At 32.9% G+C, this 13,690-nt stretch overlaps 1 protein-coding gene across 2 annotated transcripts in view; it reads right to left on the bottom strand.

Moving 5' to 3' along the window:
- Dync2h1 (dynein cytoplasmic 2 heavy chain 1) overlaps positions 1 to 13,690 on the bottom strand; it is a 334,173-nt gene that overhangs the window by 131,023 nt on the left and 189,460 nt on the right. For both annotated transcript variants that reach the window (XM_026392460.2, XM_026392459.2), the window contains 2 exons: positions 3,705 to 3,865; positions 2,362 to 2,487 (listed from right to left, as the gene is read on the bottom strand). In XM_026392460.2, coding sequence (XP_026248245.2) covers positions 2,362 to 2,487; positions 3,705 to 3,865 — 287 coding nt within the window. The remainder of the gene's footprint in view (positions 1 to 2,361; positions 2,488 to 3,704; positions 3,866 to 13,690) is intronic.

Raw genomic sequence — 13,690 nt, 5'->3', positions numbered from 1 at the left:
TATGCTTAAATCAACAGCCATTTTCAGGCCTTTAGGTTCTCATTATTTCAATTCTTGTTTCCACAGAGTCTTTTCAATTGATACCAATACATAAATTCCCTTTTTGACAATTTTTACTAGTATCTTATGGCTTATAACAAATACAAAATTAGCATACAAATTCATCCACCCTGCCCCTCATATTGTATACTGCAGTCATTTACTTAGATTTTTATGCCTTTCAGTCTTTACTTATCATATTCCCTCTGCGTATTTTTCTCTTTGAAACCTAACAAATTATTTTTTACATATTTTTTTAGTTGTCAATGGACTTTTATTATACTTATTTATATGTGGTGCTGAGAATGAAACCTAGTGCCTCACATATGCTAGGCAAGCACTCTACCACTGAGCCCCAACCCCAGCCCACAAAGTCTTAACCATCTGTAAAAATGAAATTTAAATAGCATGTTTTAGGGGAATATCTTCTCCGGTCCTTCACTGCCACAATTTAAAGCAAAACTAATCACCCACGCCATTTTGTAAATTCTCCTCTGTAGTATCCATCATACTAAATAGAGTTACTGATAAATGTGGTCTCTTTCTTCTAAAATCTGATCCTACAGGGCCGGTAAAATTCTAACCAGCACATAGCACAATTCCTGGCTTTTTTCTGTACTCAGTGTCTGTAGATTAAATAAATGAAAAAATAGCTAACAGCTCTAAAAGAAAGTGAACTGTTAAAAATAAAAGTTTTAATATAAATCAGCGACTCACATTTCATTATTAATATCATGTAAAATGTAGTTAGGATAACTAAAAAATGTCAAAAGAGTAGCCTTTAAAACATGATGCTTGCTTAAAATTGTAAATAGTAAAATGTATTTACACCTCATAATTTGAAAACTTAATTTATAAAAAAAATTGTCTTGGGTCATTTAAAAAAATTAAAATTGTAAGAGAAACAATACATTTGTGTGTGTTCATAGTAAATATATAAATTTATATCCAAAAATTCATCCAAACTTTCCAAGAGAAAAACAAAATACTGACAATTTTTTAAACATCTTGGAACATAATCTACCCTATGATTCTAAAAGTTCTAATAAAATTTGCTTCCAAGGCATTAATTATATTTTATTAAAAAACTATTGATCAACTATTTAAAACATAAAGCAGAATAAGCATTTGCTCGTATTTTAATGTTTGAAAACATTATTCATATTTTTACACATTAGTGATTTTCACAAAAAACTAATAGAATTATATGAATATTCACATGTAACTCAGTTCCAAAATTTAGTTCTTTTGATCACAATTAATGAAACATCATGGTCCATCAATTCACATACTCAGTCATTACCACAGTCAAAGATTTACTGATTATTTTGTGCAAGGTGCTATTGTTGCCCATTTATTAGGAAAACACAAATTTTCCACACCTTATAACTAGGTTAGGGCTGCCCTCAGTTTACTCTATTCTCTCTAGTTCTGTTTTGAAACTAATTCTTCCAGATTAATTCAAATAACTAATTACTAAACTTCTTCTAAGAGCTTCCACTGGCTCAAAGTCCCAGGATTAAAAACTCCAGACTCTGCAATGGTTCTCAGGATATTTCCATAACCTATCCCCTTATAAGTCATGTAACTCCATTCCCCCAGGCTGCCCTACTTGACCCTTCTAGTAGGATCAAAATGGTTCTTCATTCCTTGAATAACAAATGCCTATGCCCCAATACCTGTAGTTGAGCTGCTAGAATTATAATATATAATATCCTTTATCTACATGTAGCTAAATTTCATTCTATCTTCAAGGAACACATTGGTAGAGTCATCTCTACCAAAGATCACATAGTGTTTCTTTATGAGCATCAGACTTAAAATCCACAATTGCATTTAAAACATATCCAGAATTTTGGTGTGTCTTAAGAGTTATTTTCCTTCTGAACCATTTGGGTTGAATGAGCTGTTTCAATTTACAATCTAGCTTCCTTAGCATCTAGGAAAATCTGTGGTTTCTCTGACACTGCTTTCCATACTGATAACAGAACATGAGTAATGGTATAAATAAGTCATCTATAATCCTTTAAAGTGTCTCTTATTTTCCTCTGGAAATATTTTCTAAGCTTCCCTATTAATCTTGATTACCAATATCTTGACTTTCCTGATATACTCCCCTAAAAATGACAGATTTTTATAGCCTTCCTAGTTAGATCTACTTTGTCTTGCACAAACGTACTTTTTAAAAAAAAAAAATATTTGTTTAAAATTATTTATTATCAAATATTTTTTTAAAAAATCATAAATAATGCCTGATATTTGAATAATATCATTCCTTGGAGATTAATGAATTGATATAGTACCCTACTGAGCTGAATCTACCTTTTCCAAAACTGGAAGCCAAGATACCACCAGATGTAAATTCTTCAAACAGAGCCAGTCTCCATTGTGTGCACATTCTTTTAGCATTTGAATAGCTAAATCAGCTTGACCTTGACCCATGGCAACCTATGGAAAATAAATAAATAAACACACAGAACTGCTAACATGTTGTAACTTAACATTGTAAAGGATTCAATAATAGTAATCTCTACACCTAACTGGATTTAATACTAAGTTTTAAAGAAAATCCAAACTAATACTCAGGATTAATCATCTTCTCTAAAAACATTAAATAAGTAGAAATTTATATGCATAGTTTAGTCAAAGTTACTCCTAACAGGAACATCCTGCTTCCTGTTTGAATAAACCTCACTAAAAACACAATACTGTCTTAATGAATATACTGTTCTACTATACCAGTGGATTGAATAGAAAATCCTAGTCAAAAATCAGTACAATTGAGCCCACCTGCTCTGCCATTTTGGTGTCTTCTCCTTGTTCCTTACGAATTCCTTTCCAATTTTTGTTTGCTATTAAGTATTTGGGTTTTTTAATTATTATTTCCTAATAAAAGGTGGATCCACTTTCCAAAAACTGAGAGTAAACTAATAAATTTAATTTTCTAACTTGCATGCAAATTGAGTTTGAAAAAAGAAGCTCCAATATAAGAAAAAATAGTATTATATTTGATAAATTTTACTCAAAATATTTATGTATTTCTTTAATTCTAGATCAAGAAACTGCAAATAAATATTACTGTGATGTTTTTTGTAAAAACATCCATGTAAACTTTTAAAATGCATTCTCAAAACTTAACCACAAACTTTTGTGCCTTAATGCAAATTAATGTCTTAGGTTTCTGAAAGTCAGAAGTCTCACTGATCTCAAATCAAAATGTCTCAATATTATTTTCTTTCTGGAAGTTCTAAGAGAAGATCCTTTCCTTGTCTTTTCCAGCTTCTGGGAGCTACTTACAGCTACTTTATAGCACATTTCTCCATTTCAAAGCCAGAAGTACAATGGCTTCTCTCTTTTCTGACCTCTACTTCCATCTTTATATCTTATAATTTCAGGATCCTCCAGCTGTCCTCTTATCCACATGCTTGTGATTATATTGGGCCAACTTGGATAATTTTCCCATCTCAAAATCCTTAACATAATTATATCTGCAAAGTTCTTTTTACTATGTAAGATAACATATTAATAAATTCTAGGGATTAGGACATGGACACCTTTCAGGGCATTATTTCTCCTACTACAACAACAAAATGCCCACTAATAGGATATAATGTGGCAGGAATAGCACAGGTATGGTCAAAAACAACTGGGCAATTTGCACTCACCTGATGATAACACTCTCCACTTCTTTCAGCATTAGCAAGTTCCTGAAGTTCCTGAGAAGGATCAGCACCCGGGGAAATAATTATCAAAATGGGTTCAATTTCTAGTGTCTCTTTGTACAAACGTTTGAGATTTAGAGGAAGTGGTGACAACTCTTTCAGTCCTAAAAGATAAATCAAAAAAAATTTTTTCTAAGTAATGTGCATCATAAAAACTATTAAAAATCAAAATGAGATCAGTGGAGTAGAGGAAATAAAAAATCTATTAAAAATCAAAGGGAGATCAGTGGAGTAAAAGAAATAGATCAGGAGGGAAAAAGAGGGGAGGGAAAGGGGAAATACCTTATTGGCCAAATTATATTGTTATATTGTGTGCATGCACAAATATGTAACAACAAATCCCACTATAATGTACAACTATAATGCACCAATAAAAATATGGATTAAAAAAAATAAAAATAAATAAATAAAAATATGGATAAAAAATTTTAATGAAAAAATAGAAATTAAAAATGAAAGTCTATTAAAAATTACACAATATATAACAGAATACCTGAGTAAATTATTATTTCATTCAAGTTTTCACTCTAAAATCATTTACATACATGGTGGTGCACACCTATATCCCAGTGACTCAGGAGACTGAGGCAGGAAGATCTCAAATTCAAAGCCAGCCTCAGTAACTTAGCAAGGCCCTGAGAAACTTAGTGAGACCTTGTCTCAAAATACAAAATAAAAAAGGGCTGGGGATGTAGCTCAGTGGTAATGTGCCTCTGGGTTCAATCTCCAGTACCAAAAAATAAAGAAAATAAAATAATTTACATACTACAAATAACATACTACTAATAATAATTTATTGAATGCTAATATGCCAGCACTTTTTTTAAATGAATGTATAATATCTTCTGTTCATTACAGTGATAGCAGATGAATAACCTGATTATCACATTTAACTATTCTGTTATTGTTGTTGTTGTTATAGTTTAAGAAATATACAGCCAGCAATGTGGTTTTAATGTACAATTGTCTTCCTACAAGAGAAGACCAAACCCATCCATCCATGTATACATCTCATTAGTTCAATACAATTCATTGATTTATATGATAGCTGAATGTCTACCCTGTGCCTTCTATATGGGGAAATCAGATTCCAAATCACCTGGGCAAACAATTTCACTGTCATGATATTGGATAAAGAGTTATTTCTTACATCCATAATAATAATAAATGAAATAAAAAATTTTTAAATGCTTAGTTTGGAAACAGAAATATGCAGCTGTCAGTTTAAATTTATTAGGTGAGTGACTCTAGACAAATCACTAAAAGGCAGAATGCCTTGGTTTCTTAAATTGTAAAACAGGTATAAAACCACCAATCTTTAGGGGCAAATAAGATACAATAATTACAACAAATTCCATTTATTCATCACCTACCCTGTGCGAAGCCTTCTCCAAAGTAGTTTACTTACCTGCTTTGTAAACCAAATAACGACCATAAAAAACAAATATCATTATGTTCATTTTATGTGTAAGAAAATAACTACTCAAAGAAGTTAAATGTCTTGCCAAAGGGCACACAGCTGCTGTTAACTTTTTTCAAACACAATTCATCTGTCTTTTTCCACTCTGCAGCCCTTCACCAGCTACAGAATTGTATTCAATTAAAAAATCATAATTTTTCTACTACATAAAATCTCTTCTTCTAAAACTTGAGTGTTTCCACTATTAATGTGTTTAGCAAAAAGCTGAAAAAAAAAACATTTCAATTAAGGATTAAAAATATACTTACTTCAATTGAGCTAAAAATAATATGACAAAAAAAAAGCTTAAAAATAAAGGGAGGCCTAAAAGAACATGCTGTCTGTCTAGTCTGTCAGAATGCACAAGCAGGAAGGGTTTCCATATGTCTTCAAAAGTAGAAATGAATAGACAAAACTGTACCTCAGAAAACAAGCATTCCTAAAGCCTTCTGTAGCAAATACTTTAAAATACAAACTTAATGCCAGTGAAATGGACCATGATAACCTCAAAACTGCCAGCATGAATCATTCTAAACTATTAAATAAAGTAAGAAAGTAAAACATGTTAATTGCATTTATCATAGTGTAAAACTGTTTGTACATCACTAAGATCTTATATTTTCAACCTGGTCCTTTCAAATAAATATAGTATTTCTTTCAAAGGAAAAAATAAGAGCTAAAAATATGACAAAAGAATAACTTAAACCTTCATTATATTTCATTTTAATTAGACAAAATATCGAGATAATAAAAAAAATGCTTAGCAGTTACAAAATGAAAGAACATCACTCTTATACTTTTCAGGTATCTGAGTAAAGACAGTACCAAATTATATTGGCGCCAAAGCAGACTGGTAGACCAATAGTACAGAATTGAGAACATAGACACTAACCCACAAAATTATAATTATCTTATATTAGACAAAGATGCCAAAAACATGCACTGGAGAAAAGATAGCATCTTCAACAAATACTGCTAGGAAAACTGGAAATTCATATGCAACAAAATGAAATTAAACCCCTATCTCTCACAATGCACAAAACTCAACTCAAAATGGATCAAGAACCTAGGAATACAATAACAGACCCTGCGTCTAACAGAAGAAAAAGTAAGCCCTAATCTCCATCATGTGGGATTAGGCCCCAACTTCCTTAATAAGACTCCTATGCCACAAGAATTAAAATCAAGAATCAGTAAATGGGATGGACACAAACTAAAAATTTTCTTGTCAGCAAAAGAAACAATCTGCGAGGTGAATAAAGAGCCTACATCTTGGGAGCAAATCTTTACCCCTCACACATCAGATAGAGCACTAATCACTAGGGTATATAAAGAATTCAAAAAGCCAAGCACCAAAAAAAGCCAAATAACCCAATCAATAAATGGGCCAAGGACCTGAAGAGACACTTCTCAGAAGATGATGTACAATCAATCAACAAATAGATGAAAAAATGTTCATCATCACTAGCAATTAGAGAAATGCAAATCAAAACTACTCAAAGATGCTATCTCACTCCAGTCAGAATGGCAACTATTATGAAGACAAACAACAATAAGTATTGGCGAGGATGTGGGGAAAAAGGTACATTCATACACTGCTGGTGGGACTGCAAATTGGTGCAGCCAATATGGAAAGCAGTATGGAGATTTCTTGGAAAATTGGGAATGGAATCACCATTTGACCCAGCTGTCCCTCTCCTCATTCTACACCCAAAGTACTTAAAAACAGCATACTACAGGGACACAGACACATCAATGTTTACAGCAACACAATTCACAATAGTTAAACTGTGGATCCAACCTAGATGCCCTTCAATAGATGAACGGATTAAAAAATATATGGCATATATACACAATGGAATATTACTCAGTAATAAAAGAGAATAAAATCATGGCATTTGCAGGTAAATGGATGGCATTGGAGAAGATAATGCTTAGTGAAGTTAGCCAATCCCAAAAAACCAAATGCCGAATGTTTTCCTTGATATAAGTAGACTGATTCATAGTGAGGTGGGGGGAGGTGTGGGAGGAATAGATGAACTCTAGATAGGGCAGAGAGGTTGGAGGAATAGGGAGGTGGCATGGGGTTATTAACGATGATGGAATATGATAATCATTATTATCCAAAGTACAGCTATAAGGACACAAATTGGTGTGAATATACTATGTATACAACCAGAGATATGAAAAATTGTGCTCTATATATGTAATAAGAATTGTAATGCATTCTGCTGTCATATATAAATTTTAAAAAAAGAAAAAGAAAAGACAATACCAAATTAAAATCAATCTATTACAGATGGTTCTTCCTCATTCATCTCATCCTCTCTTGCAAAAGGCTGACAATAAACATCAGGTAAACAAAATTACTTTTCATATTTGAGAGAAAAGATAAATAAAAGAAATAATACACCAGAATGTCAACAAAAAGAAGGAAAATAACAACCATTAGCTAACCCAATATATAAGAACCCATTAGAATCTTTAAACACTCTTTTAAAATAGAATAATATTCAATCTTGGAAATTAAAAAAGTCAAAACATGCTATGGTAGGCAGAATCCTAAATATATCTCAAGAATATTAAACTAGGTACTGCTGTGAAAGAACACTGAGGCTGTACTCAGGCTATGGACGTCAAAGTCAGTAGAAGACTATCCTGTGTTATCTAAGTGGACCAATCTAAGCACTTGAAGTTCTTAAAAGTGGGGAGGTTTCTTCAACTGGAGTCAGAGAGATCAACAGAATAGAGAAGCAGATAAGACAAGGAAGATGGGGAAGTCAGAGAGATGTGAAGCATAAGAAGGAATCAAGTTGTTATTGCTAGCTTTAAAGATGGAGGAAGGAGGCTATATGCCAAAGAACAAAAATGTTCTCTTAAAAAAGGAGAAAAGACCAAACAGCAGAAAGGAAAAAAATGACAAAATTATAGAATTTGGAGGGAAATGGATGGCATTAGAGCAGATTATGCTAAGTGAAGCTAGTCAATCTTTAAAAAACAAATACCAAATGACTCCTTTGATATAAGGGGTGTAAACAAGGACAGGGTAGGGACGAAGAGCTTGAGAAGAATATGTACAGTAAACAGGGATGAGAGATGGGAGGGAAAGGGAGTGAGAAGGGAAATTGCATGGAAATGGAAGGCGATCCTCAGGGTTATACAAAATGTCATATAAGAGGTAAGGAGGGGTAAGTCAAGAGAATACAAATGGAAGACATGATTTACAGTAGAAGGGGTAGAGAGAGAAAAGGGGAGGGGAGGGGAGGGGAGGGGAGGGGGGATAGTAGACAATAGGACAGACAGCAGAATACATCAGACACTAGAAAGGCAATATGTCAATCAATGGAAGGGTAACTGATGTGATACAGCAATTTGTATACGGGGTAAAAGCGGGAGTTCATAATCCACTTGAATCAAACCGTGTAATATGATGTATTAAGAACTATGTAATGTTATGAACGACCAATAAAAAAAAAAAAAAAAAAAAAAAAGAAAAAAAAAAAAAAAGAAAGGAAATGAGGACCTCAGCCCTACAACTCCACTGGGATGAACCTGAATGAGTTTGGGAGTGGGTTCTTCCCAGTGTCTCCCAATAAGAGTTCCAATGGCCAACTCAGATTAAAGAAATGTAAATGTTGCAAATAAAGAAAAATAATAAATGGGTGTTGTTTTTAAGTTAACTTTGTTCCAGCAGTATAAAATGAAAATGTGAAATCTTTATATTCATTCTTCCTCTTAGACCAGATGTCACAAAATAGACTAAGTAATGGAAGCAAGGTGCATCAGATGAGATGATAGCATGGATAAGAGAGGAAGAGGATCATAAAACTAGGAAAACTACATAGACAAAAAAAGAACTTTTAGATGAAGACCATTAAAGGTTTCTGCTTCCTACAGCTATGCAGCAAATTACATGAGCATATTTCTTTATACTTCTGATTCTTCAATCCATAGAACATAATATCCTGCTCATATACTGTTTAAAAAGCCAAGATTAAATCAGAATTATAGAAGTTAGAATATCTGGATCTGATCACACTATTTTTAAAAATCAGTAGCAGTAAAATGTGGTAGATTTTGCCAATACATACTCTTTGTAGGATTATATTATATGGTAGGTTTAAGTTTTGAGAATTCCTCTAACTTAAATCTTCAAAGCAAAACTACTTTCATAATAACATCTTGATAAGTTACTCTTTTAAAGTTTATACATTATAAAAAGACTATTGAAACTTAAGAATCTTTCTATATGAATTATGCTTGAGAAATTATATTTGAAATTAAATCCCCAAACTCTGATTTAAAAGATCAGGGCTTATCATTCTCTAGCAATGTGAATTTTTTACAAATTAAGCATATAATAAAAACTACAATTTTACATAAAAACTTTATTAATAAAATTACTTACCCAAATACAAAATCAGTCAACCATACAACAGCATATATAATTTTGCTATGAAATAGTGTGCTTTTAGGAGAGTATTAAACTTTCAAAGCATGTGAATAATTGAATATCGTGGGGTTTTCAATTAAGGCTGTTAAGCCTTAAATGTCATTTGACCTGGAAATGAAATAGTACCATTAATGGAAGTATTCCAAAGAGTGGGTAGAAGGTCAAATAACAAAACAGTAAGAAAGGCCATGTGCAATGTGGCACAAAGACCACATTTTTAAAGATTAGGCAGGTGGAAAAAAAGATAAACTCTTAAGAACCTCTCTGAAAATCGTCTCATTTTATTTAAAATTGCATTCCAGTTATAGAAACAGATGAACAATATATAGATAAGCAAAAATACGCCCGATAGTGATAAGTGCTATGTAGAGAATTTAAAACAGGGTGATGTATTAGAACTGATTAGATGGCCCATTAGACTTATCTAAAAATGTAATATTTTAAGTGAACACCTAAATAATACAGAGGAGACTTCCACAAAAGTAAAAGAGGATACATATAAAGAGCAAATTGATAGAACAAAGGTTCTAGGCAGTTTGCCCACTAAAGCATAATGAACATGAGGGGTATAAGATGAGGCCAGGGAAACAGATAGGACCCAGACTGTGTGGGGTTTATAATCTTGGATGAGGAGTCTGGATATTATTGTGTTTGAGAAGACTTTGATGATTTTATGCAAGGAAGATTTGGCTTTAGTTTCAAAAGGATGACACATCCTTCTGGAAAAAGGAATTAAAAATGAAGCAAAAATTGAAGTAGAAATAACCAATTAGGAAGGTAGTCCTTGATTTAACAAACATTTATGGGGCCTATATGCTTCAGAAGCTGTCTAAGGCACTGGGGACACAACCATAAAAAAAAGTTTGTGTTGTTAAGGGGCATATGTTCTAGTTGGGGAACAGGCAATTAATAAACAAATAAATAATAAAATTCCAGATGATAATATAGTTACAGAGGTAAATAAAAAGGGTAAAGGAAGCTATATAGAATTCAGGAGGTCAGTACACTATTTTATAGAAACTATTGAGAGAAATCATCACTGAAAAAATAATGTTTGGGCAGAGAGGGAAGGGATGATGACTTTGGAGTTTAAAGCTCCCTTAGATGATAAATAAAGGACCTGATATTCCTGAAACACACTTGTAGTACTAGAATAACAGGAAATAAGTTATGAGGTGACAGGGAAAAGAGATTGGAAGGGAAAGAGAGGTACAAAAGAGATAAGATCTCTTAAGATATTGTAAGAAAAGTAAGTAAGAGAAATGCCATCAGTAAAGTTTGAGCAGAGGAGCAATACCATCTAATTTATATTTCCAAAGATACTCTAGGAACTATTAAGAACAAAGAGAAGTAAGGAAGGTCAAAAGCCTGAATGGCAGTGATTGTTCATAAGAACAATCTGGTAGATTGTAGTGGAGGTGTAAGAAGTTAATGGAGTCTGTATATATTCTGAAGACAGAGACAAAAAATTAAAATATTGTGAAGTAACTAAGGTGAGAGGTGATGATAGCTTATTTAGGTTGGCAGTAATGAAGTGAAGTAAATGAACAGAAATGGTTGTAGAGTTGAAACAAAAACATTGCAAATAGACTGGGTGTAGGAAGTAAGGAAAAGCGAATAAAGATTTATTTTGAGTTTTAATTTGAGCAAATGAGTGGATGCTAATGAGTACTGGTCACACTAAATTTATGAAGTTTATTAGGCATTCATATAAAAACATAAAATAAGCATTTGGATACACAAGACTAGAATTCCAGGGTTAGACATGAGATTCCAGGGTCAGTACTTCAGAGATGATATTAAAAGCCAGGGGATGAGTTATTTCATCTTGAGAAAAAAAATGTATAAATAATGAAAGATGGAAACCTAGGGCAAAAATGCAATAAGAGAATAAGCAAACCAACACTTAGAAGACACATAGAGGGCACACAGTGAAGAAAGTGAGAGGAACAGACTAAAAGGATTGAGGAATAGAATAAGAAACACAGTAATCAAGGGAAGAAAAAGTATTTAGGGAAGAGAGAAATGGAACTTACTTGAGAAAGCAAAACAAAAGCCCTGAAGTCACCACTGGATATACCAACATAAAAACCACACACCTTAATAAGAGGACTCTTGTAGAATTGAGTGGGTTAGAAGTCCCAACAGAATAAGTTGAAGATAGAATAAGAGTTGAGGAAATGGATTACTGTGGTCTCTGACTACTGACACATTTTTCAGATGTTTCCCTAGTGGCTAGGGAAGATACAGGATCACAAGAGGAATATTTTAAGAGAGATGATACTAAAATGTTTGCATGCCAATGAATGATCCATTAAAGAAGGTGATTCATGATGTAACAGACAGGAATAATGGCAGGAATGGAATAAATGGGTTGACCTTTGGTACAACAATATTCTTAACCAGTTTCTTTTTTCAACTACTTCATTCTACCAATCAAAAATTACATATCTCTAACTCTTAAAGTAGTTTAAAATGAACTTTACAAATTAATGACTGAAATGTAACAAACTGTTTAAAATAAAAATTTGTTAAAATAGGCTTGATATAAACTGATTATAATGTACATCTATTGTTTTGTACCAGCACCTCTTTCTCCTACTTCTGGAACTCCTTTCCTACCCATGGTTCTTTTGAAGAAACTATAGTTCCACATATTTCTGGTGGTATAACTGTAGTGTGGAGCCAGGTGAGGTGCTGCACACCTGTAATACCAGCTTGGGAGGCTGCAGCAGGGGGATCGTAAGTTCAAAGCCTGCCCCAGCAAAAGCAAGGCGCTAAGCAACTCAGTGAGACCCTGTCTCTAAATAAAACATAAAATAGGGCTAGGGATGTGGCTCAGTGGTGTAGTGCCCCTGAGTTCAATCCCTGGTACACAAAAACAAACAAACAAACAAACAACTATAATGTGGACATGTTTTCCAACTGAACAAATCAGACCTAGTATTTTTGATGGTGAAATTGAGAGAGAAAATGTTTTATTTTTTTTTCTTGCACTTAAACTACAAGTCTCAAACAGAATAGTCTACTGATTTTATTTGAGTCCATGAAGTCAACTGGCCCAGAGGCCAGCCTCCTATTTCATCCTTTCTGAATACTGGTTACATAATCCAATAAATTCCCCTTCTTCACTTAAGTGAGTTTGATATGGGTATATCACTCAAAATCAAAAGTTTGGTGGATAAAAATTCCGCCACACATAAGTAAAAATTATCTGCTAGATAAGCATTTTACCAAAGATAAATAAACATAGACATTTCTTCTCCATAACATAAAGGAAAACAGAATATTTCCAGACTTACTTCAATATACCCATCACCAACTAATCAGTAGACCAATTTGAAAGGAAACACAAAATATCTGTGTGTATATGCATTTTAATTTTGGTGAGGCAGAAGACAGGGATCACATGAAAAACTGGGTTGGTCAATGTTATGGGTTAAGTTGAGTCCCCCCAAAAAGACATTTTAATAAATTCTAACCCCAGTACTATAGAAGATGACCTTATTGAGATATAAAGACATTACCAACAAAGTTTATTAACTACATTTGAGTAGAGTGGGCCCCAATCCACTATGATTGGTTTCCTTTACAAGCATGGATAGAATACAGAGTATAGTATCTTTATGTACTAACAAGACAATGATTATTCAATATCTCAAAGGTTTTTCACAAAAGGGCTTATTTTTTTTCAATTTCATGAAAGTCTTATTTATATGAGAAATACTAATTTAAAGAAAATATGCATATGATATGAATCTTACTTGAGTATAATACATGTAAATTATAATAATTAAGAAATGTTCTACATAAAATTTAATAAACTTATGCATATTTTTGTCAAGAGTGACAAATAAATCATTGCTTTGAACTCTGTAGCCTTGGACAGTAAGACACCACTTCTGGGACTTTTTTGGTCTAAAAGTCTGAAACATACGCTCATTGACAGGTAATTGCTGCTGATGGGGCATATTCCAGGCCTGCCATGAAATTTAGATGTTGTACAGCTTTAAATTC

The sequence above is a fragment of the Urocitellus parryii genome, chromosome 4, assembly GCF_045843805.1.
Source record: "Urocitellus parryii isolate mUroPar1 chromosome 4, mUroPar1.hap1, whole genome shotgun sequence".
In the NCBI taxonomy this organism is placed as follows: domain Eukaryota; kingdom Metazoa; phylum Chordata; class Mammalia; order Rodentia; family Sciuridae; genus Urocitellus; species Urocitellus parryii.
The sequence above is the reverse complement of the archived record's forward strand: the minus strand, read 5'-3'. Positions and strand labels throughout refer to the sequence as shown.